The sequence below is a fragment of the Rhinoraja longicauda genome, chromosome 16 (assembly GCF_053455715.1).
Source record: "Rhinoraja longicauda isolate Sanriku21f chromosome 16, sRhiLon1.1, whole genome shotgun sequence".
Classification (NCBI taxonomy): domain Eukaryota; kingdom Metazoa; phylum Chordata; class Chondrichthyes; order Rajiformes; family Arhynchobatidae; genus Rhinoraja; species Rhinoraja longicauda.
The window spans coordinates 906,340-931,486 of record NC_135968.1 but is presented as its reverse complement, the minus strand read 5'-3'; the positions used below and the strand labels follow the sequence as shown (position 1 = coordinate 931,486).

The 25,147-nt window shown below is 50.8% G+C and overlaps 3 protein-coding genes across 3 annotated transcripts in view; 2 read left to right on the top strand and 1 right to left on the bottom strand.

Moving 5' to 3' along the window:
• Window positions 1-23,287, top strand: part of LOC144601191 (uncharacterized) — a 26,763-nt gene extending 3,476 nt beyond the window's left edge. The window contains exons 3-6 of the mRNA XM_078413153.1: window positions 866-1,652; window positions 19,400-19,523; window positions 21,074-21,628; window positions 23,159-23,287. Coding sequence (XP_078269279.1) covers window positions 866-1,652; window positions 19,400-19,523; window positions 21,074-21,628; window positions 23,159-23,164 — 1,472 coding nt within the window. The 3' untranslated portion in view covers window positions 23,165-23,287. The remainder of the gene's footprint in view (window positions 1-865; window positions 1,653-19,399; window positions 19,524-21,073; window positions 21,629-23,158) is intronic.
• LOC144601046 (uncharacterized) overlaps window positions 1-25,147 on the bottom strand; it is a 58,133-nt gene that overhangs the window by 30,443 nt on the left and 2,543 nt on the right. The window lies entirely within an intron of this gene.
• LOC144601012 (uncharacterized) overlaps window positions 23,188-25,147 on the top strand; it is a 15,147-nt gene continuing 13,187 nt past the window's right edge. The window contains exon 1 of the mRNA XM_078412923.1: window positions 23,188-23,312. The gene's annotated coding sequence lies outside the window, so the exon portion shown is untranslated. The remainder of the gene's footprint in view (window positions 23,313-25,147) is intronic.

The following is a 25,147-nucleotide window of genomic DNA, read 5'->3' as shown; positions in this document are numbered from 1 at the left end:
GGGGTATGGGGAGAAGGCAGGAACGGGGTACTGATTGAGAATGATCAGTCATGATCACATTGAATGGTGGTGCTGGCTCGAAGGGCCGAATGGCCTACTCCTGCACCTATTGTCTATTGGAATGACCACAAGTACACATAGTCCTTGTGATATAATCTGTGCAACGCATCCAGCCGCACGTCCGCCAGCCAGCCGCCCTGCGCTGTGATGTACCCCCCGCCCTGCGCAGTGACATTTTCTTTCCCCCAGCACTTTGTGCCTATCTTTGGCAGACGCAAGGAACTGCAGATTCTTGCTATTGAGTGCGTGCAGCGTAGGTTTACTAGGCTAATTCCCGGAATGGTGGGACTGTCGTATGTTGAAGGACTGGAGCGGCTAGGCTTGTATACACTGGAATTTAGAAGGATGAGAGGGGATCTTATCGAAACATATAAGATTATTAAGGGGTTGGACACGTTAGATGCAGGATCTCTGGTCAACATGGATCGCAGACGTTTCATGTCTGCAGAAGGGTTGTGACCCAAAAAACATCCGTGTTCTCCACAGACACTGCCCGATTCGTCGAGTGACTTTAGCACTTTGTGACCTTCTTCCCATGATGCAAGCTGCCCACCCACGTGACTCCTCACTCCCTCATCCCCCCCTCACTCCCTCCTTCTCCCCACAGCCCCCCCCCTTCAAGCACCAGTGATGTTCACGTATTAGTAATGTCCTGTTTGCCAGCTTGTTGACCCTCTGTGTTCCCCTCCTGCAGGGTTTAGGAGCCATTGCTGTGGACGGAGAGATGGGGACGTGAGCAGCCATTGAGGGCGGCCAGGGTGCCGGTGAGCCCCCCTCACCCCATCTGCTCACTGTGCGGGCTGAGCTTTGGTGGACGACCACATGATGGTGCGCAACAAGGACAAGATTTGTGTGTGTGACGTGTGTGGCAAGGCATGCCTGTACCCGTACCAGCTGGAGACCCACCGGCGGTCACACACGGGAGAACGCCCCTTCGACTGCTCCGACTGCAGCAAGACGTTCAAGATGGCGCAGCACCTGATGATCCACCGGCGGGTGCACACGGGCGTGAGGCCCTATGGCTGCTCCACCTGCGGCAAGAGCTTTACCCAGTCGTCGAGGCTAAAGCGGCACCAGCGGCTGCACACGGGCGAGAAGCCCTTTGGCTGCTCCACCTGCGGCAAGAGCTTTACCCAGTCGTCGGGGCTGAGCCAGCACCAGCGGGTGCACAGCAGCGAGCGGCCCTTCACCTGCTCCGACTGCGGCAAAGGCTTCAAGTCATCGTCGGAAGTGAAGGTGCACCGGCGCCTGCACACCGGGGAGCGGCCGTTCAGCTGCAGCGACTGCGGCAAGAGCTTCACCAACTCCTCCAACATGCTGAGCCACCGGCGGGCGCACGCCGGTGACTGTCTCAACCCCAGCCCGGTGAGTGGCGAGCGGTTTGCCGCGGCCTCCCACGCCCTCTCTCACCAGCGCGTGCACACCAGTGGCCAGCCCTCCGACTGCCAGTACTGCGGTGAGGCGTTTGAGAGCTCACGGGGGTTGCGGCAGCACCGGCGAGCCCACGCCGGCGAGCTGCTCTTCCCACCGCGGCAAGCGTTACAAGAGAGCACGGGGGCTACGGAAGCACCAGCCGATACACACCGGAGAGAGACCCTTTGAGTGCGCTGAGTGTGGCAAGGGTTTCACCCGCATGTCCAGGCTGTGGCAGCACCGGCGTACCCACAGCGGCGAGCGCCCCTTCACCTGCCCGCTGCGTGGCAAGGCCTTTGCCCGCTGCTCCAGCCTGCTGGCACACCGCGCCATGGATAGGCGCTATTTAGGTAGACACAAAATGCTGCAAGGAATGGGTAAGGTTTCAGGTCGAGACCCTCTTCAGTCTGCCTGCCTGTCTTGCTGCATTACTCCAGCAATTTGTGTCTTTTTTTGTAAACCAGCATCTGCAGTCCCTTGTTTTTAAACCATTCTGGTAAACCCTCTCTGCACCTTCCCCAAATCCTCCATATCAGTCCTGCATTGGAGTGACCTGAACTCTATGCAATACTCCAAATGCTACCTGACCATTGTACCTTAAAGCTGCACGTTTACATTCCTCTCTCCTTATCTCACACACTTTTTTCTGTTTGTTTTCTCTCGCCGCTGTCGCTCACTCCACCCATCTGCCGATCACCTCCTCATCCGTTAACATAGTGTAGTCTGAAGAAGGGTTCCAACCCGAAACCTCACCTATCCATGTTCTCCACAGATGCTGCCTGACCCGCCGAGTTATTGCAGCACGGAAACAGGCCCTTCACCCCAACTTGCCCACACTGGCCACATGTCCCTGCTACACTAGTCCCACCTGCCCGCGTTGGGTCCATATCCCTCCAAACTTGTCATGTCCATATACCTGTCTATAACTGTTTCTTAAACGTTGTGATAGGCCCAGCCTCAACTACCTCCCCTGACAGCTCGTTCCATACACCCACCAGCCTTTGTGTTAAAAAGGTGCCCCTCAGATTCTTCTTCTTTCGTGTCCATCATCCATGTTTCAAATGTTGACATCGCAGTCATCGTCCGTCCTGAAAAGGGCGCAAGCTTCCGGTGACAATCAGTGGGAGTCATCACCTGTTGCAATAGACCAGGGGTGGCCAAACTTGCTTAATGTAAGAGCCACATACGATAAAGTTCAGATGTTTGAGAGCCGCAAGACATGAACAAAATTTACACATACGTTTTTATTGTTACATACACATTTTGTTACAAAAATTTTATATAAATATTAAGAAATGCATGTATGCCTATCCCTTTTTTCTCCAGAGATGCTGCCTGACCCGCTGAGTTACTCCAGCATTGTGTGTGTGTGTGTGTGGGTCTCCCTACATTCTCCTTGGATCAGCGGCCCCTTTGATCTGTGTTTTGCACACACCCTTTACCCTTCCACATCTCCGTGTCTCCCCCCCCTTCTCTCCCCTGACTTCTCTCCGGAGATGCTGACTGAGTCGCTGAGGTACTCCGGCGTTTTTGTGTGTCTATCTTCAGAGGGCCTCTCGACCTGAAACGTCACCCGTCCCTTCTCTCCAGAGATGCTGCCTGTCCCGCTGTGTTACTTACTCCCCGGCATTTTTGCGTCTCTCTGCCGAGGTGGGGAGCTGGACCGAGAGACGGAAAGACAAATGGAAAGACTGATGAACTCCCAAGCAAACCTGAGGACTTCCTGAGGTCTCCGTCACTGTATCCAAGGCTGATCTAGACTGTTACTAAGTGAGTTCCAGCACATTGTGTGTGTGTGACCGCATTCTTAAAATAGCCCCCGTGGAAACCCGAGCCCCCCGTGGCGCTGTCTACCTGTCTGGTAAACAAACCGGCCGGACTTTGAAACCCAATAACAGTGAGTTACAGCAGGCGAGGGAGGCGCTGTGGCGGAGGCGCTGTCTTACAGCGCCAGAGACCCGGGTTCAATCCTGACTACCGACGCTTGTCTCTTGCGTCCACGAGCCGCATATTAAAGGTCAAAGAGCCGCATGTAGCTCGCGAACCGCGGTTTGGCCACCCCTGCAATAGATGATGGTGGTAGCAGAATTAGCTCAGGACACTTCCAGTTTCCAGCCCCGCGACATGGACGCTTGTGCTATGGGGCTCCCTCAGATTCCTATTACATCTTTTACCCATCACCTTGAACCTCTGTCCACTGGTCCTCGATTCCCCCACTCTGGGCAAGAGATTCTGTGCATCTAACTAAATTGTGTTCTCTGCAAGATTCCAGCATCTGCAGTTTCTTGTGTCACCCTCACTTGTATCCACCTATCACTTCTGAAGAAGGGTCTCAACCTGAAACGTCACCCATTCCTTCTCTCCAGAGATGCTGCCTGTCCCACTGAGTTACTCCCGCATTTTGTGTCCACCGATCCCTCGCCAGGCTTTGTCCAGCCCCCATTTCTCTTTTCCAGCTTCCTCCCCTCGCCCTTTCCGATCAGTCTGAAGAAGAGTCCCTGACCAAAGATACTCGAGTAACGAGATAGACCACTCCGTCGAAATCGCCTATAGTGAAGTGTAATACGCAAAGGAGCAGAACTGCCGCATTTTAGTGGACAAAACCAGCCGTTCAATCTGCCTTTCGCTGTGTAATCAGTGTTGTGGGAGAACAGTATGTGTGATGAAACCATTAAAATGCAGAATATATCTCATCTCATCTATCATATATATATATGTATACTAAACCAAGTGGGCCCGTTGGGCTCACAACTTGTTGGGTTGCCATTGTGACGTGGGAAAATCGCGTTTTTTCTTTAAAATATCAGGGGTTCTTTCGCATTGGTCTATCCCCTCCCTTCCCCCCTCAACCCCCATCATGCTGAAATACTGGTCTCTCGAGGTATATCAACATGTTCTCCATGGTCGGTCCTTGCGCTTTATGGATCGTCATAGCGAAACGTGACTGAATTGGGAATTGTCTCCACTTAAGGGGAATGTCTTCGCGTTCTGTCAAAGTGAGCGTTATCCTAGGAATCATAACAATGTCATCTTTGAAGGTTCCAATGTTGATCACCCCGTACACTAGCTCCATCCGACACACATTAGCGATGATTTTACAATTTTGCAGAAGCCAATTAACCTACAAACCTGCACATCTTTGGAGTGTGGGAGGAAACCAGAGCACCCAGAGAAAACCCACACAGATCAGAGGGAGAGCATATAAACTCCGCACAGACAGGATCAAGATCAAACCCAGGTCTCTGGCGCTGAAATACCGGTCTCAGGAGGCAACAACTCCACCGCTGCACCACCGTGCCGTGCCCTTTAAGCGGAGAGTGAGAGAATCTTAATTGGTACGGGTGTCGGGGGCAGGAGAATGGTGTTAAGAGGGAGAGATAGATCGTCCATGATTGAATGGTGGAGTAGACTTGATGGGCCGAATGGCCCAATTCTGCTCCTGTCACTTATCACCTTATACAGGGAGAAACCTTGTCTCCATGCTGGAATCACACGTGTCTAGCACTCATGGTATTTCCCTGCATCCCGTATCCGTACACTGCGGACGGATCGATTGTAATCGTGTGTTGCCTTTCTGCTCACTGGTTAGCACACAACAAAAAAGCTTTTCATTGCACCTCGGTACACGTGACAATAAACTAAACTCGACCCTCCCGGCGCCAGGGGGCACTGCACACGGAGGACCAGAGGGCACCCAGACCTCCTTCCCTCCGTCATTCACTCACATCCCCCCCAGAATTCCTGAAACACTGTGGTCCTAAATGCCTGGCCTGGCTCCGTGAGTTTTACTCGTCTTGCCTCACTGGTCAGTCCATTCTATCGGCCCATCTCACTCCTCTGTGTCCTGTACAAGCTCTTCGAATGGCTTCTCCTGACCCGGCTCGATCCAATCGTTGACCTCTACAACCCGCTGAACAAGCCGGATTTCAGCGTGGACGCTGCACCACCCACCAAATAGTCAAGCTGACCAATGACATCGAAGACAGTTTCGAAAAGGGTGACAAGACGGGCATCACACTGGTGGACCTCACCGCCGCTTATGATACTGTGTGGCACCAGGGCCTGATCTTGAAGCTCCTCCGAACCATCCCTGACCGTCATTTAGTGCGGCTCCTTGCCAACATCCTTGCCAACCGCAGTTTTGTACTCAAGACCAGCGACGGACAATCTAGCCGACTGCAACGCCTAAGAAACGGAGTCCCCCAAGGCTCGGTACTGGCCCCCATGCTCTTCAATCTCTATATCAGCGATCTGCCACGCACGACCTCGTGCCAGTATGGATACGTAGATGACTTGGCCCTACTGCACTCAGACAAGAGCTGGTCAAATGTGGAGGATGTGCTCTCGGCAGATATGGAACTTGTCGCGGGCTACCTTAAGACCTGGAGACTAAAACTGAGCATGGCAAAAATCACCACAACGGCCTTTCACCTGAACAATAAGAAAGCTCAACGCCAGCCAACCGTCATCCTCAATGGGTCACCCCTACCCTACAACCCATTTCCTACATACCTCGGGGCGAAACTAGATCGGCAGCTGACCTACAAGCAACACCTTGAAACTCTCCGCGCTAAAGTCTCGGCACGGAACAACCTGCGTTGCTTGGCCGGATCGTCATGGGGCGCCAGGACATCTACTCTTCGAACCAGTGCTCTTGCACTCGTGTGCAGCGCCGCTGAGTACGCCGCCCCAGCATGGTGCCGCAGCGCTCATACCGGCAAGCTAGACGCCACCCTCAACGACACCATGCGGATCATCACTGACTGCCTATGCCCTACTCCGACAGATCTCCTGCCGGTGCTTGCAGGTATCGCACCCACCAAGCTGCGCAGAGAGTGTGCAAGGCCCCATCACAGCAACGGGGACCTCAACGACTGCCATCTCATCACCCTTTCTCCCGTCATGCGGCGACCCTCTGTGGCTCCAGTTTCAACATACTATGAGCATGGAGAACCAGCAGGGAACAGACATCGCGACCTCCTCAATTCACTGTCGCACTGAACACCACAGCCCCACCCGGCTCGGACATGCCCCGCAAAGAGTGGGTCGCCCTGAACCGGCTCCGCACAGGGGTCGGCCGGTTCAACGCCAACATGCATCGTTGGGGGTTGTGTCCATCAGCAGCCTGAGTGTGTGGAGCAGATCAGCAAACAGCGCAGCACGCCATGTCCGACTGCACTGTCCTCCGTCCCCCTGGTGGAGGGGTAGACCTCACGGCCCTTGACAACAGCACATTGCACTGGCTACAGCGCCTAGAGGGCGTTACATAACTCCTGCTGCCTCAAACGCAAGAAGAAGACATCCCACTCCTTGGGTCGCCGGCCGCAGGATCGCCCTCGGGAGATTAGTGGGCAAAATTAGAGCATGGTAGACAATAGACAATAGGTGCAGGAGTAGGCCATTCGGCCCTTCGAGCCAGCACCGCCATTCAATGTGATCATGGCTGGTCATGGTATTGGGGATAGAAAATTGGTTGGTAGACAGAAAGCAAAGAGTGGGGATAAATGGGTCCCTTTCAGAATGGCAGGCAGTAACTAGTGGGGTACCGCAAGGCTCGGTGCTGGGACCGCAGCTATTTACAATATACATTAATGACTTGGATGAAGGGATTAAAAGTACCATTAGGAAATTTGCAGATGATACAAAGCTGGGTGACAGTGTGAACTGTGAGGAAGATGCTATGAGGTTGCAGGGTGACTTGGAAAGGTATGAGTGGGCGGATGCATGGCAGATGCAGTTTAATGTGGATAAGTGTGAGGTTATCCACTTTGGCGGTAATAATAGGAAGGCAGATTATTATCTGAATGGTGTCAAGTTAAGAAAAGGGGACGTACAACGAGATCTGGGTGTCCTAGTGCATCAGGCACTGAAAGGAAGCGTACAGGTACAGCAGGCAGTGAAGAAAGGCAATGGAATGTTGGCCTTCATAACAAGAGGAGTTGAGTATAGGAGCAAAGAAGTCCTTCTGCAGTTGTACAAGGCCCTAGTGAGACCGCACCTGGAGTACTGTGTGCAATTTTGGTCTCCAAATTTGAGGAAGGATATTCTTGCTATTGGGGACGTGCAGCGTAGATTTACTAGGTTAATTCCCGGAATGGCGGGACTGTCATATGTTGAAAGACTGGAGCGACTAGGCTTGTATACACTGGAATTCAGAAGGATGAGAGGGGATCTTATCGAAACATATAAGGGGTTGGACATGTTAGAGGCAGGAAACTTGTTGGGGGAGTCCATAACCAGGGGCCACAGTGTAAGAATAAGGGGTAGGCCATTTAGAACGGAGATGAGGAAAAACGTTTTCAATCAGAGTTGTGAATCTGTGGAATTCACTGCCTCAGAAGGCAGTGGAGACCGATTCTCTGAATGCATTCAAGAGAGAGCTAGATAGAGCTCTTAAGGATAGTGGAGTCAGAGGGTATGGGGAGAAGGCAGGAACGGGGTACTGATTGAGAATGATCAGCCATGATCACATTGAATGGCGGTGCTGGCTCGAAGGGCCGAATGGTCTACTGCACCTATTGTCTTGTCTATTGGGAATGGAGGGGGGGGGAGGACGCGGGGCCGAGCGACGGCAGGCGCTGAGCGAGTGTATTCCTCATCCCGTCACTTTGGAAGTAAGAATAGAAAGGCAGATTATTATCTGAATGGTGTCAAGTTAGGAGGAGGGGGAGTTCAACGAGATCTGGGTGTCCTAGTGCATCAGTCAATGAAAGGAAGCATGCAGGTACAGCAGGCAGTGAAGAAAGCCAATGGAATGTTGGCCTTCGTAACAAGAGGAGTTGAGTATAGGAGCAAAGAGGTCCTTCTACAGTTGTACCGGGCCCTGGTGAGACCGCACCTGGAGTACTGTGTGCAGTTTTGGTCTCCAAATTTGAGGAAGGATATTCTTGCTATGGAGGGCGTGCAGCGTAGGTTCACTAGGTTAATTCCCGGAATGGCGGGACTGTCGTATGTTGAAAGGCTGGAGTGATTAGGCTTGTATACACTGGAATTTAGAAGGATGAGGGGGGGATCTTATTGAAACATATAAGATAATTAGGGGATTGGACACATTAGAGGCAGGAAACATGTTCCCAATGTTGGGGGAGTCCAGAACAAGGGGCCACAGTTTAAGAATATGGGGTAGGCCATTTAGAACGGAGATGAGGAAGAACTTTTTCAGTCAGAGAGTGGTGAAGGTGTGGAATTCTCTGCCTCAGAAGGCAGTGGAGGCCAGTTCGTTGGATGCTTTCAAGAGAGAGCTGGATAGAGCTCTTAAGGATAGCGGAGTGAGGGGGTATGGGGAGAAGGCAGGAACGGGGTACTGATTGAGAGTGATCAGCCATGATCGTATTGAATGGCGGTGCTGGCTCGAAGGGCTGAATGGCCTACTCCTGCACCTATTGTCTATTGTCTATTGACCGGCGACCAGCTCCCGCCCCCCACTGACGGGCAGCGCCAGCAGCCAATGGGAGCGGGTCCTGCCGCTCAGGCTGTGACGTCACAAAGGACAAAGGTCCCGCCCCCTCCCAGCGTCCGACCAATGAGAGCCGCCTCCCCAACCCCCCCCCCCCCCCGCGCAGGTGAACGCGTCCGATAGGTTGAGCCGCAGACCCGGCCCTCGGACAGACAGCGCCCTCCGCCAATCGCCGACGCCTATCGTGCCCTAGCAACGGTTGCCTGGGCGCGGCTGGCTAATCAGCGGCCACGTCCCCCCCCCTCCCCCTCCAGGACCCAGGACCTGCAGATGAATGAGCGGATTATTATTGGAGCGGATCGTCGTTGTCCGAGCAGTCCTTGAATGAGGGGAGGGAGTGGACGGTTTGCGCAGCGACCTGGGGGCGTCGAGCCGCACGTCCGCCAGCCGTACATAACGGATTCATAACAACGTCATCTTTGAAGGTTCCAATGTTGATTTTTGCAACGATCAGATTATCGTGTAGCTGTTCCACGATCATCCTCGTTTATATGAAACATATAAAATTTTTAAGGGGTTGGAGAGGCTAGATGCGGGAAGATTGTTCCCGATGTTGGGGGAGTCCAGAACCAGGGGTCACAGCTTAAGGATAAGGGGGAAGTCTTTTAGGACCGAGATGAGAAAACATTTCTTCACACAGAGAGTAGTGAGTCTGTGGAATTCTCTGCCACAGAAGGTAGTTGAGGCCAGTTCATTGGCTATATTTAAGAGGGAGTTAGATGTGGCCCGAAGGGCCGAATGGCCTACTCCTGCACCTATTTTCTATGTTTCTATGTTCCATTGCATAGCCTTGGGAGTTCTAAGTTTCTCATTAAAATGAATGGTGATCCTTTTTTCAACTCCCAATTTGTGTGGTGATAATCCAGCGGTCTCGACTGAATCGAGGAATTCTGTCGGGAAGTGAGTAGCATTAGTTCCCTCAGTCATTGGGAAGAAAGGTTTTTCTTCATGATTCCAGGGAAGCGTCTGATACATCTAGAATTGATGCTCCTCTTCATATCGTTGAGCGGAACCAAGATACAATTGTCGGAGAACAATTCGGCAGGATTGTCGAAGGTGGGATATATAAAATCAATGCAATCCTCCAGTGATCTTGCCGATAAAAACCATGTCTTCTGGGATTTCAATTTCATCATCGTCATTTTTTTAAAATCCTGTCTTCTCCGACTTTCAGCAAAAATTGAGAATAGTTGTCTTCTCCCTCTCTCAATTGCATATTCCTCTTCAATTGAAACTTGGTGAAAGTGTGATTTCTTGATGCAGGAATTTTAAACCAGCATCATTTCCCCTTTTCACAACAGGAAGTTGTTAAAAATAGCCAAAACAAATGGTAAGAATGCCGCCAAAAGGCTCATCGTTCTTTTCGCATTGATCTCGAAGAGTTCTGTCCACCGCTTCAAAGTTCTCCCTCCTAATCATCGGGCACTCATCCCAAACCATCAGTCTCACTCCTGATCAAATCTGCCATGTAGGAGTTCTTCTCAATGTTGCACATTGTATTATCAGTCACTTCAATGGGTATCTTGAATCGAGAATGTGCAGTTCTTCCACCAGGCATTAAAGTAGCTGCTGTACCAGAGGATGCCACAGCAAAAGCAACATCAACTTGACCTCGAACTTTGGAGAGGATCAAATTGGTGAGAAATGTCTTGCCCATTCCTGCTGGTGAATCAATGAAAAATATTGATCCTTTTCAAGCAGCTGCACACATGGTCATACACTGCTCTTTGCTCAGCATTCAGCAGAGGCTCCTTCTCTTCAACAAATCATTGATGTTCAGGTCTATTGGACTGCAATTCACGCAGCAATTCAGGATTGTCACCATCAAGGTTCATCCTTCCATGTCTTGGTAGTGGCAAATGAATGTATCCCAGTGTCTTGTAATTCGCAAGCTTGTCTTGAATATATAACAGAGCCTGATCATGATGCCTCTCATCAATCATGATATTTGGATCACTGATTGTTGTCCGTTCTCTTTGAAGGTAATCTTCAGGCATTGAATTCTTGAAGCAAGCCCATAATTGTCGAGGAGTGTTGATCTCAGCACTCGTCAGCAAAACAACAAACAAATCTCTCATTGCACCGGGGAGTCTTGTCCTCTCAGCATCTTCCATTGTGTATTGCACATGGTTGTCAGTTTTCAACAAACCTCTTTCTACGCAGACGTCTTTGAAGGAAGGAAGAATATGTCTGTCATGTGTCCTCAATGAATCGAAGGATACTGACTTTCTTACGTGATGAAGAAGCAGTCTCAAGTAGTGGAGGTCACAACATCTTGGAGAAATGGTATACACTCGTCCCAGAACGTTGGCTTCAAAAATACCTGGAAGATCCTCCACACTTCCCAAACTTCCTTCTTTGCCATTTCCGATTGTTCCATGTGTAAAATCAGGGTACATCGGCGTAGTACAGTGTTCTTGCAAATTGATCTCGAGAACACAATTCCATGAATTCAGTTAAAGTCGTCCTCGCAATATTCTCATTTCTCACCTGCCGAACAACATCAACTCTGATAAGGACTTGTTCTTGTGGTAGATATACCTGGAGTCGAATGACAGAGGGGTGTCTCTCATGAGTTGGAAATCCAAGGATTGATCCCACTGCTTCCGATGGACCAATGTATCTGCCAGTCAAGTACTGTGCAATTTCATCATCCCTGTTAACTCCAAAAACTGGTTGATCACTCCCCTTCAAGGTGTACTTGAACATGTATTTGACCGACTTCACAGAGGAGCATATCTCAATGTTGATGTGACATTTGAACAATTTCAATAGTTGAGCATTACAGGGCACCACCCATTCAGAAGTGGAAATCTGGTTGATTCCGGCGTCCTTCTTGATGTCCCTGAAATCCTCCCATATCCGGAGATCTTCTGTACAGAGGATATGAATCATCTCAACACATTTTGCCTTCGATAAACGGCCTCGGGAATCTCTTTCTGCATCTTCCATTCTTCCAACATGGAGAGGTAAGGTCGCAGAACAGTCCATGAACAGACCTCCCAACATTTGATGTCCAAAATTTAGAATTTTACATCAAAACTCATAATATGTTCTCAAAATCTCTGTAAAGCGTCTTTGAGTATATGAAAAGCGCTATATAAATAAAATGCATTATTATTATTATTATAATATGGCACACAATGCAAGTTTTCAGCAAAATAAAAGTATGCACGCCAAATGCGCATATGCGCTGTGCTACATTCATGTGTGAAAAACAATTATTATTTCCAACAGTCTGTAATTCTTGGACTACATGTACAATGTCAGGCCTATCATGAGTATATTCTGCTATTTATAGAAAGGTTATTGAACAGAAATACTTTTTACAACACAAAGAAAAATTTGTTTTGTTTTGTTTTGTTTTTCCTATTTTGCTTTTTTCCTTACACATCCCAATTCTCTTGGTATTAAATAAAAGAACGGTCATAAAATGTATGACTACGTTATGAAGAAAGAGTTTTATTTAAAACTGCACATATCTCATTTCATTGAAGACATACTTGCTTCAGAGGACTTCAACAGCAAGCCACAATGGCTCATGTCCCCCCCACTCCCCCATAACCCTCCCCCCACCCACTACCCTCCCCCCTTTTCCCCCACCTCCATTCCACCCTCCCCCTCCCCACACTCCTCCTCCCCACCCCCTCCCTTCCTCTCTCATCCCCCTCCCCTTCCCTCCACCCCACTCCCCTCTGCCCCCACCCCACATTCACTCACCCAATCTCCTCTCAATATCAACGGGGAGCGATGAGGCGAGGCCTGGCCCGGTGAGAGGTGAGGCCAGGCCCGGTGAGCGGCGAGGCCAGGCGAGAGGCGGGGCGGGGCGCGTGGCAAGGCATGTGTTTTGCGGAAAAAATGTGAGGCGAAATCGGAATGGCGGAAATGAAATAAGAAAGCGGAAACATTCTGCCAAATTCGGAAGGGTTGGGAGGTCTGCATAAATCATGTGCTTCAGTACCAATCCATGCAGCTCGGGATCTACTTGCGGGTCTGGTATTTCAGCCTGCACTAATCTGTCAAAATCTTGTGGTCGTGGCTTAGTCGCTTCGTCAAGCCACAGCAGACAGTGCAAATGAGGCAGGCCTCTCTTCTGATATTCCACAGTCGAGACTAAATTTAGAATTTAGAAGGATGAGAGGAGATCTTATCGAAACGTATAAGACTATTAAGGGGTTGGACACGTTAGAGGCAGGAAACATGTTCCCAATGTTGGGGGAGTCCAGAACAAGGGGCCACAGTTTAAGAATAAGGTGTAGGCCATTTAGAAGTGAGATGAGGAAAAACTTTTTCAGTCAGAGAGTTGTGAATCTGTGGAATTCTCTGCCTCAGAAGGCAGTGGAGGCCAATTCTCTGAATGCTTTCAAGAGAGAGCTAGATAGAGCTCTTAAGGATAGCGGAGTCAGAGGGTATGGGGAGAAGGCAGGAACGGGGTACTAATTGAGAATGATCAGCCATGATCACATTGAATGGTGTTGCTGGCTCGAAGGGCCGAATGGCCTCCTCCTGCACCTATTGTCTATTGTCTATTGAGACAAAAGCTATACAGTTTCCAAAGAGGCCATCTGGTCCAGTGAGGCACTCGATGAATAGTTTTATTTGCATACACATAAATGTGCAGTGAAATGAAAGATTACCCACAGTCCAACAACAAGAGCAATAAAAATAAGCAATAACACACACAATCAAACAAAAAGAAACATCCATCACAGTGAGTGTCCTCCAGTCGCCTCCTCACTGTGATGGAAGGCTAGAATGTCTTTTCTCTTCCCCTGCTGTCTTTCCAATGCCGTTTGAAGAGAAGAAATGTAAGGGTTGTTTCGTCTTATCAAGTTTTCAAGCATCTCAAAAATTTCCCTAGTGCTGGCTCGAAGGGCCGAATGGCCTCCTCCTGCACCTATTGTCTATTGAATACCAGCATCTCGCAGTATACCCATTCGCAATTCAATGCCATCTTGGGGGGTCCATAAAATAGATCTGCAAGAATTGACTCAGCTGGTCGAGGTCAGGCATCCATGGACCAAGGTAATGATGAATCTGCCCTTGAATGATGACTGAAGGACTCTACCCAGGCCTTGGTGGCACCTCTTCCTTGGCACAGAATGACGTAATTTGAAGAGGCAGTTGTATTGTCTAATATTCTTTCTGAACTCGTTTGCTTGTGGTGTGTCAATTGTGTACAATTTCATCAGTTCATCAGGTAGTGCCCGGAGAGGAACAATGTTCACCTTACCCTTCATGCAGCAAAAGTTGGCTGTTTCTCCAGAGAAACGGTACGCTCAACACTGAGGGCAAACTTTGGTCATTTCACCAACATCAGCAGAAAGATTTCTCCATGTGAGTTGTGCATTTCGTCTCGTTGTATCTCTGGCCCGCTGTTCAGGCAGTCTTCTAGTTCTTTCATCTCCCGTCTCTTCATCCCTTCAGCTTTGCCTTCTTTCTCTGTCATGCTCGAGACGTTCAGTTTTTTCTTGTGGCATCGCTTCATTCCTTCTGTCTTGCGTTCTTCCTGTTGATCCTCGAGACGTTCAGTTCCTTCCGGTTGCGTCTCTTCTTCCATAGAAACATAGACATAGAAAATAGGTGCAGGAGGAAGCTATTCGGCCCTTCGAGCCAGCACCACCATTCATTGTGATCATGGCTGATCATCCCCAATCAATACCCTGTGCCTGCCTTCTCTCCATATCACTTGATTGCACTAGCCCCTAGAGCTCTATCTAACTCTCTCTTAAATCCATCCAGTGAATTGGCCTCCACGGCAGAGAATTCCACAAATTCACAACCCTCTGGGTGAAATCTTTTTTTCTCACCTCAGTTTTAAATGGCCTCCCCTTTATTCTAAGACTGTGGCCCCTGGTTCTGGACTCGCCCAACATTGGGAACATTTTTCCTGCATCTAGCTTGTCCAGTCCTTTTATAATTTTATATGTTTCTATAAGATCCCCTCTCATCCTTCTAAACTCCAGTGAATACAAGCCTAGTCTTTTCAAACTTTCCTCATATGTCAGTCCCGCCATCCCAGGGATCAATCTCGTGAACCAACGCTGCACTGCCTCAATTACAAGGATGTCCTTCCTCAAATTAGGAGACCAAAACTGTACACAATACCCCAGATGTGGTCTTACCAGGGCCCTGTACAACTGCCGAAGAACCTCTTTACTCCCATACTGAAATCCTCTTGTTATGAAGGCCAACATTCCATTAGCTTTCTTCACTGCCTGCTGTACCTGCACGCCAACTTCCAGTGACTGGTGTACAAGGACATCCAGGTCTCGCTGCACTTCCCTCTTACCTAACCTAACTCCATTCTGATAATAATCTGCCTCCTTGTTTCAGCCGCCAAAGTGAATAACCTCACATTTATCTTTATTATACTGCACCTGCCACACATCTGCCCACTCACTCAACCTGTCCAGGTCACCCTGCAACCTCCTAACATCTGCTTCACAGTTTACACTGCCACCCAGCTTTGTGTCATCCACAAACTTGCAAAGTTCCCTTTGTGTTCTTTTTCGTTGATCCTCGAGACGCTGAGTCCTTTCCTGTCGTGTCTCTTGTTCCCTTCTGTTTTGCGATCTTTCTCGTTGATCATTGGTTTGCTAGTGTGACACCTGTGGCTTTAAACTAAGTAGTGGGGGGGGAGGGGTTAACAAATTGTGAATATGAAGATGAGGTAAAAGGGAATACAGGAGATATTGCAAAAGACTCTCGGAAGAATGGGAACAGAAGTTCTAGAGGGGAAAAGAAATTAAGGGCAGGGCCAATTGTGAACGATGTGAGAGGGGAGGTAAATACAGAAGTTAAAGTGTTGTACTTAAATGCGCGTAGTATAAAAAATAAAGTGGATGAGCTTGAGGCTCAGTTAGTCATGGGCAAGTATGATGTTGTAGGGATCACTGAGACATGGCTACAAGAGGACCAGGGCTGGGAACTGAATATTCAGGGGTACACAACGTATAGAAAAGACAGACAGGTGGGCAGAGGGGGTGGGGTTGCTCTGATGGTAAGGAATGATATTCATTCCCTTGCAAGGGGTGACATAGAATCAGGAGATGTTGAATCAGTATGGATAGAAATGAGAAATTGTAAGGGTAAAAAGACCCTAATGGGAGTTATCTATAGGCCCCCAAACAGTAGCCTCGACATAGGGTGCAAGTTGAATCAGGAGATAAAATTGGCGTGTCAAAAATGTAATGCTACGGTGGTTATGGGAGATTTCAACATGCAGGTAGACTGGGAAAATCAGGTTGGAAATGGACCCCAGGAAAGAGAGTTTGTAGAGTGCCTTCGAGATGGATTCTTAGAACAGCTTGTACTGGAGCCTACCAGGGAGAAGGCAATTCTGGATTTAGTGTTGTGTAATGATCCTGATCTGATAAGGGGACCAGAGGTAAAAGAGCCATTAGGAGGCAGTGATCACAACATGATAAGTTTTACTCTGCAAATGGAAAGGCAGAAGGGAAAATCGGAAGTGTCGGTATTACAGTATAGCAAAGGGGATTACAGAGGCATGAGGCAGGAGCTGGCCAAAATTGATTGGAAGGAGGCCCTAGCAGGGAAGACGGTAGAACAGCAATGGCAGGTATTCCTGGGAATAATGCAGAGGTTGCAGGATCAATTTATTCCAAAGAGGTGGAAAGACTCTAAGGGGAGTAAGAGACACCTGTGGCTGACGAGGGAAGTCAGGGACAGCATAAAAATTAAGGAGAGGAAGTATAACATAGCAAAGAAGAGTGGGAAGACAGAGGATTGGGACTCTTTTAAAGAGCAACAAAAGTTAACTAAAAAGGCAATACGGGGAGAAAAGATGAGGTACGAGGGTAAACTAGCCAATAATATAAAGGAGGATAGCAAAAGTTTTTTTAGGTACGTGAAGAGGAAAAAAATAGTCAAGGCAAATGTGGGTCCCTTGAAGACAGAAGCAGGGGAATTTATTATGGGGAACAAAGAAATGGCAGACGAGTTAAACCGTTACTTTGGATCTGTCTTCACTGAGGAAGATACACACAATCTCCCAAATGTTCTAGGGGCCGGAGAACCTAGGGTGATGGAGGAACTGAAGGAAATCCACATTAGGCAGGAAATGGTTTTGGGTAGACTGATGGGACTGAAGGCTGATAAATCCCCAGGGCCTGATGGTCTGCATCCCAGAGTACTTAAGGAGGTGGCTCTAGAAGTAGTGGAAGCATTGGAGATCATTTTTCAATGTTCTATAGATTCAGGATCAGTTCCTGTGGATTGGAGGATAGCAAATGTTATCCCACTTTTTAAGAAAGGAGGGAGAGAGAAAACGGGTAATTATAGACCAGTTAGTCTGACATCAGTGGTGGGGAAGATGCTGGAGTCAATTATAAAAGACGAAATTGCTGAGCATTTGGATAGCAGTAACGGGATCATTCCGAGTCAGCATGGATTTACGAAGGGGAAATCATGCTTGACAAATCTACTGGAATTTTTTGAGGATGTAACTAGGAAAATTGACAAGGGAGAGTCAGTGGATGTGGTGTACCTCGACTTTCAGAAAGCCTTCGACAAGGTCCCACATAGGAGATTAGTGGGCAAAATTAGGGCACATGGTATTGGGGGTAGGGTACTGACATGGATAGAAAATTGGTTGACAGACAGAAAGCAAAGAGTGGGGATAAATGGGTCCCTTTCGGAATGGCAGGCAGTGACCAGTGGGGTACCGCAAGGTTCGGTGCTGGGACCCCAGCTATTTACGATATACATTAATGACTTAGACTAAGGGATTAAAAGTACCATTAGCAAATTTGCAGATGATACTAAGTTGTGGGGTAGTGTGAATTGTGAGGAAGATGCAATAAGGCTGCAGGGTGACTTGGACAGGTTGTGTGAGTGGGTGGATACATGGCAGATGCAGTTTAATGTAGATAAGTGTGAGGTTATTCACTTTGGAAGTAAGAATAGAAAGGCAGATTATTATCTGAATGGTGTCAAGTTAGGAGGAGGGGGAGTTCAACGAGATTTGGGTGTCCTAGTGCATCAGTCAATGAAAGGAAGCATGCAGGTTCAGCAGGCAGTGAAGAAAGCCAATGGAATGTTGGCCTTCGTAACAAGAGGAGTTGAGTATAGGAGCAAAGAGGTCCTTCTACAGTTGTACCGGGCCCTGGTGAGACCGCACCTGGAGTACTGTGTGCAGTTTTGGTCTCCAAATTTGAGGAAGGATATTCTTGCTATGGAGGGCGTGCAGCGTAGGTTCACTAGGTTAATTCCCGGAATGGCGGGACTGTCGTATGTTGAAAGGCTGGAGCGATTGGGCTTGTATACACTGGAATTTAGAAGGATGAGGGGGGATCTTATTGAAACATATAAGATAATTAGGGGATTGGACACATTAGAGGCAGATAACATGTTCCCAATGTTGGGGGAGTCCAGAACAAGGGGCCACAGTTTAAGAATAAGGGGTAGGCCATTTAGAACGGAGATGAGGAAGAACTTTTTCAGTCAGAGGGTGGTGAAGGTGTGGAATTCTCTGCCTCAGAAGGCAGTGGAGGCCAGTTCGTTGGATGCTTTCAACAGAGAGCTGGATAGAGCTCTTAAGGATAGCGGAGTTAGGGGGTATGGGGAGAAGGCAAGAACGGGGTACTGATTGAGAGTGATCAGCCATGATCGCATTGAATGGCGGTGCTGGCTCGAAGGGCTGAATGGCCTACTCCTGCACCTATTGTCTATTGTCTATCGTCGAGACGTCAAGTTCTTTCCTGTTGCATCGCTTCTTCCCTTCTCTTTACGTCTCCTTCTGTCGACGTCACCTTCTGTTGTTCGTTGACCATCTTGCAGCCCTTTTCCTCCCTCTTGGCGTGATGTTAAAAAGAGATCGATATTGATCAGGTGAGGGGGAGGGGAGGATAAGGGGGTAGAGGGGGGGTGGAGTGGGTAAGTGGGGAGGGGGGGAGATAAAGTTTTTGGAGGGCTGATGTAGTGGGTGAGTGGGGTTCTTTAAAACAACCAAAACGCAATTTCAGTTAATGCAGGAGAGGTTTGGGGGAGTTTTTAAGGCGGGTTATCTTTAACGGCTCAGCAGCAAATAAAATCTATATACTGAACTGTAGCCAAAATGGTATACGCTAGTGCGACAATTTTAGGCCCCGTGGTCCTAATGAAAGAGGTTTCATTGAAATCAGTGTTATATTTTAAAAGTTATTCACATTTTAATGTTTAAATCTATCTCCGAGGGAGGGAGGGAGGGAGGGGGGGGGGACGAGGGAGGATAAGGGGCATTGAGGGGGATGGAGTGGGGGTGAGGGGAAGGGGGAAGGGAAGGGGAGGTGGGGAGAGTGGAGGGGGAGGCAGGGGGGAGAGGGGAGGGGGAGTGCAGGGTAGAGGGGGCAGTGGGGGGAAGAGGGGAGGGGGTTGGGGCGGAGGAGAGGGTGCTGCTGCAATGCAGGAGAGGTTTAGGCCCAACGGGTCCACTTGGTCAAGTAAGTCTTAACTTTAAGTGCTCGGCAGCAGTGGCGGCGCGATGGCTCAGTGGGAGCTGGAGGTCTCAGCGGCGAAAAAGCCGGCAGCCGGTGACACACCCCCATGTCGGACGCGGACCAATCCGGATTCTAGCGGGAAGTGGGAGCTGAACGTAAAATGGCGACCCTCCCCGCAACTGCGCACGCGCAGTCACCCGGCAGCAATCTTATGTAAGTATAGGCGCGGATCCGGTGGCCATCTTACGTAAGTATCGGCCCCCGACAGAACATGCACGTTTTTTAAAAAATGTGAATAACTTTAAAAATATAACACCGATTTCAATGAAACTTCTTTCATTAATACTAAATTGATGACGGTGAGTAAGGTGGGCTGAAAATTGTCACGCTATCGTGTACCGTTTTGGCTGTAGTTAAGGAACAAACAACCAAACAAGAGTTTTAGTATATAGATAGATAGATTGGTCAGGTAGCATTTGAAGTATTGCATTCAGTTCTGGTCACTCCATTGCAGGACTGATGTGGGGGTGGGGGTGCGGGAGAGGGTAAGGGTAAGGGGTTGCCAACTTCCTCACTCCCAAATAGGCGACAAGGTGACGTCACGGCCCCACGTGACCTCGCTCAGCCAGCGGCCACGTGCTCCCACTCCACCAATGGCGGCCGCCCGGGCCGGGGGCGCGTTGCTACGCAACCTTCGTTAGGCGGCGCCTGGGCCTTTGGGCCGTCACTGTCCGGAACAGGTGGGCACACGTTTAACTGGCATCTGCAGGGCTTCCGGGCCCAGAGCGCCCCCCCCCCCCCCACCCGGCCTAATACAGGACAAGGGTGGAGGGGTGAGGGGGGGATGTGTGTGGGTGTGCGGGGGGGGGGGGGGGGGGGGGTTGCGGCTCTGATTGGTCGGGCGCCGGGAGAGGGCGGGACCCGGCTCTTTGTGACATTGCGGCCGGGGAGGCGAGACTCATTCCCATTAGCCGCTGGCGCTGCCCGTCAGTGGGGGGCGGGGCCTCGCCGGTCACGTGAGGTGGGAAGAGGCCTCTGCTCGCGCTGCGCGGGAGGTCAGGTGGGGATCAACCGCCGCTCACCCCGTGCCCCCTCCCTTCCTCTCTCCTCCCCCACCCCACCCCCTCCTCCCTTCCCGAGGGCGATGCTGCGGCCGCCGACATGAGGAGCCGGAGCCCGAGGCGCGCGGGCGCGGAGGGGGGGGGGGGGGGGATGTGAGTGAATGAGGGAGGGAAGGAGGTCTGGACGCACTCTGGTCCTCCAACTGCAGCGCTCCCTGGAAGCTGGCTGACCGACTTAGACAATAGGTGCAGGAGGAGGCCATTCGGCCCTTCGAGCCAGCACCACCATTCAATGTGATCATGGCTGATCATTCTCAATCAGTACCCCGTTCCTGCCTTCTCCCCATACCCCCTGACTCCGCTATCCTTAAGAGCTCTATCCAGCTCTCTTGAATGCGGCTCGACGCCCCCAGGTCGGTGCGCCACCCCCCGCTTCCCCACTCCCCTCACTTCCGCCGCCCTCATCCCCCTTCTCCACTTCCCCTCCTCCCCCCCCTCTTCTCCCCCTCCCCTCACACCCCCTTCACCCTCTGTTTTCCCCTCCTGCAGGACAGAGAGACGGGGACGTGAGCGGGCATTGAGGGCAGTCAGGGTGCCGGTGAGCTCCCCCCCCCCCATCTGCTTAGTGCGCGGGCTGAGCTTAGGTGGAGGACCACATGAAGGGACGCAAACAGAAGTGTTATAAGTGCGACGTGTGTGGCAAGGTCTGGCCGCGCCCGGGCCAGCTGGAGAACCACCGACGGTCGCACACGGGAGAACGCCCCTTCGATTGCTCGGAATGTGGCAAGAGGTTCAAGACGACGCAGGACCTGAAGATCCACCGGCAGGTGCACACGGGCGAGAAGCCCTTTAGCTGCTCCACCTGCGGCAAGAGCTTTATCCAGTCGTCGGGGATGTGGATACACCAGCGGCGTATGCACAGCGGTGAGCGGCCCTTCATCTGCTCCGACTGCAGCAAGGACTTCAAGTCGTCGTCGGACCTGTTGATGCACCAGCGCATGCACACTGGGGACCGTCCCTACATTTGCAGCGACTGCGGCAAGGGCTTCATTCGCTCCAGCAACTTGCTGCTGCACCAGCGCATCCACACCGACGAGCGCCCATTCACCTGCGCCCAGTGCGGCAAGTGCTTCATCAGCTTCTCCAGCCTGCTGAGGCACCAGCGGGTGCACGCCGGCGACTGGCCCATCCCCAGCCCGGTGAGTGGCGAGCACTTTGCCATGGCCTCTCACTCCCTGTCCCACCAACCCGTGCGCACCAGTGGCCAGCCCTACGACTGCCAGTACTGCGGTGAGGCGTTTGACAGCTTGCGGGGGCTGCGGCAGCACCGGCGGGCCCACGCCGGCGAGCGGCTCTTCACACCGCGGCAAGCGTTTCAAGATTGATCCATATCCCTCCATTCCCTGTATTCCATGTGCCTGTCTAAAAGCCTCATACACCCAGTGGCTCAGCGGTAGAGTTGCTGCCTCACGGCGCCAGAGACCCGGGTTCCATCCTGACTACGGGTGCTGTCTGTACGGAGTTTGCACGTTCTCCCCGTGACCTGCGTGGGTTTTCTCCGGATGCTCCGGTTTCCTCCCACACTTCAATGATGAGTGGGTTTGTAGGTTAATTGGCTTGGTATAAATGGAAATTGTCCCGTGTGTGTAGGATAGTGTTAGTGTGCGGGGATCGCTGGTCAGCGCGGACTTGGTGGGCCGAAGGGCCTGTTTCTGTGCTGTATCACTAAAGTCTAAAGAGCACCAGTGGATACACACCGGAGAGAGACCCTTTGTGTGCGCCGAGTGTGGCAAGGGTTTCACCCGCATGTCCAGCCTGTGGCAGCACCGGCGTACCCACAGCGGTGAGCGTCCCTTCCCCTGCCCGTCCTGTGGTAAGGGCTTCACCCGCCTGGACCACCTGCTGGAGCACCGGCGGGTCCACATCAGCGAGCGCCCCTTCACCTGCCTGCTCTGTGGCAAGGCCTTTGCCCACTCCTCCCGCCTGGCGTGGATAGGTGCTGTTTTGTTAGACACAAAATGCTGCAAGGAATGGCTAACAATTCGAGTCCAGACCCTCTTCAGACTCGACCTGAACCGTCACCCATTGCTTTTCTCCAGAGATGCTGCCTGTCCCGCTGAGTTACACCAGCATTGTGTGGTCTGGGCCCGAGGTTTTGTCTCAGGTTTGCAGCCTCTGGAGCCAGGGTGGGGTAGGGTAGGGTGGGGTGGTGGGGACACGCCCCCCACACTCACACCCCCCCCAAACACAAACCCCCAAACACCCCCCCCACACACACACACATCCCCTCCTCACCCCTCCACCACTGTCCTGTATTAGGCCGGGGGGGGGGGGGGGGCGCTGTGGGCCCGGACGCTGACGGACAAACCCCTGCAGATGCCGGTTAAACCTGTGCCCACCTGTTCCGGACAGTGACGGCCCAAAGGCCCCAGCGCCACCTAACGGAGGTTGCGTAGCAACGCACCCCCGGCCCGGGCGGCCGCCATTGGTGGAGCGGGAGCAGTGGCCGCTGGCTGGGTGAGGTCACGCAGAGTGCAGGGCGGTGACGTCACCTTGTCCCGTATTTGGGAGTGAGGAAGTTGGAAACCCCCACCCCACCCCTCACCCCCACCTTTCTCTCCATCCTCACCCCCATCCTCACCCACTCCCCCTTCAAGCACTAGTGATGTTCATGTGTCAGTAATGTCCTGTGTGCCAGCTTGTTGACCCTCTGTGTTTCCCTCCTGCAGGGTTAAGAGCCGTTGCTGTGGACGGAGAGACGGGGACATGAGCGGCCATTGAGGGCGGTCAGAGTGCCGGTGATCCCCCCCCCCCGCTCGGTGTGCGGGCTGAGCTTCGGTGCAGGACCACGTGACGGGTCAGAGCGCGTCCCCCCCGGCGCAGGTGAGCGCGTCCTATTGGTCGAGCCGCAGCCCCGCCCCTCAGGCAGACAGTGCCCTCCGCCCCAGCAACGGTTGCCACGGCGCGGCTGGCCAATCAGGTATTCTGAGCTTGTTAACGTAAGCCAGATGTGCTTTCTTTTCTCAATAGACAATAGGTGCAGGAGTAGGCCATTCAGCCCTTCGAGCCAGCACCACCATTCCATGTAATCATGGCTTCTCCTTATCACTTGTTATTTTTAAACAAGACTTGGTAACCAGGCACTCCCAAGGTCGTTGCTACGCTGTCCGCATTCCAAGCTCTTGATCATTCGAAAACAGCTTTTATTTTCTCATACAGATAAAACTATTTAAAGCAGACCAAGATTTTTTTAGATTTAGATTTTTTTTTAGATTTAGAGAAACAGCGCAGAAACAGGCCCTTCGGCCCACCTGGTCCGCGCCGCCCAGCGATCCCCGCACATTAACACTATCCTACACCCACTAGGGACAATTTTTTTAATATAAACATTTGCCCAGCCAATTAACCTACAAACTTGTACGTCTTTGGACTGTGGGAGGAAATCAAAGATCTCGGAGATAACCCACGCAGGTCACGGGGAGAACCTACAAACTCCGTACAGACAGCGCCCGTAGTCAGGATCGAACCTGAGTCTCCGGCGCTGCATTCGCTGTAAGGTAGCAACTCTACCGCTGCGCCACCGTGCAGCCAATATTTCAGATTTCTGCTGTTTTTCCCCCACAAGTCTCTAAGAGAAAATTCTCTTCAAATAGCTCTAAGAGACAGATATAATGCTTCAGCTTTCGCGAACAGCTTGCATTATTCAGCTTTTGGCAATAAATCTCTCCCTGGTCAGTAAACTCTCATAGCCTTCGTCTCTTGCGAAGACAAGCTTTCTGAACTTTCCGAAGAGTAAATTCCAATCAATCGTTCCAGCTTAGGCAGATTTCACGATGAATCACTCCAGTTCAGATAAGATCTCACACTTCGTCTCTTGCGAAGGCAAGTCCTCTGAACATTCCGAAGGAGTGGATTCAAGCTGATGGCTTCAGCTTAAGATGGTATTTTACACGATGTAGCAGCCAGCTTCTCATCTATCAATTAGCTCCCAAGCTGCCACTTGCATAGACCAGCTGAGCGATAAGCATAATGACTCGAGCAAATATAAATAACAGAGATCCTCCTTGACGTTTTAATAGTCAGTCTTTATTTTGACGGTGCAATAAACATATTGGCATATCTGTGGTCATCGACTGGTTATTGATTTGCTAGGTAAAATTTCATATCTTACTACAGTCTATGCGATCGATACGAACAGCCAGATATAATCGGCGGAATCTGTATTAATCTTATCAACAAGATTTACAACCGATTACATCTTGGCTAATACATCTTTTGGCGGAGCCTTTGGCTGAACCTCTGTCAGCACCTCCATGGCTCACACCCAAGATGTAGCCCGTACCCAAACTGCCCGCACTCTAGCTCCGCCCAGCCCCTACATAAGCATTGCATTAACTCTATAGTGTCCAAACTACAGCAGGATACAAGGTAAAAATATTAATATACAAAAATAACTAATAAATGCAAAATGGCTCCTACAGTGCGGGGTGATCGTTGCTTGGCGTGGACCCGGTGGGCCGAAAGGGCCTGTTTCCGCACTGTATAGCTAAACTAAACTAAACTGAACATTCAGTAGGAACCGTAGGTTAAGTGGCTATGATGTTTGATAGGTTTGGTGTATTAAATGCATTTTCGCCTTACGATACGTTCGGTTTACGATGGGTTTATCGGACCGTAACCCCATCGTAAGTCGAGGAGCATGTGTACATAGAAGAAAG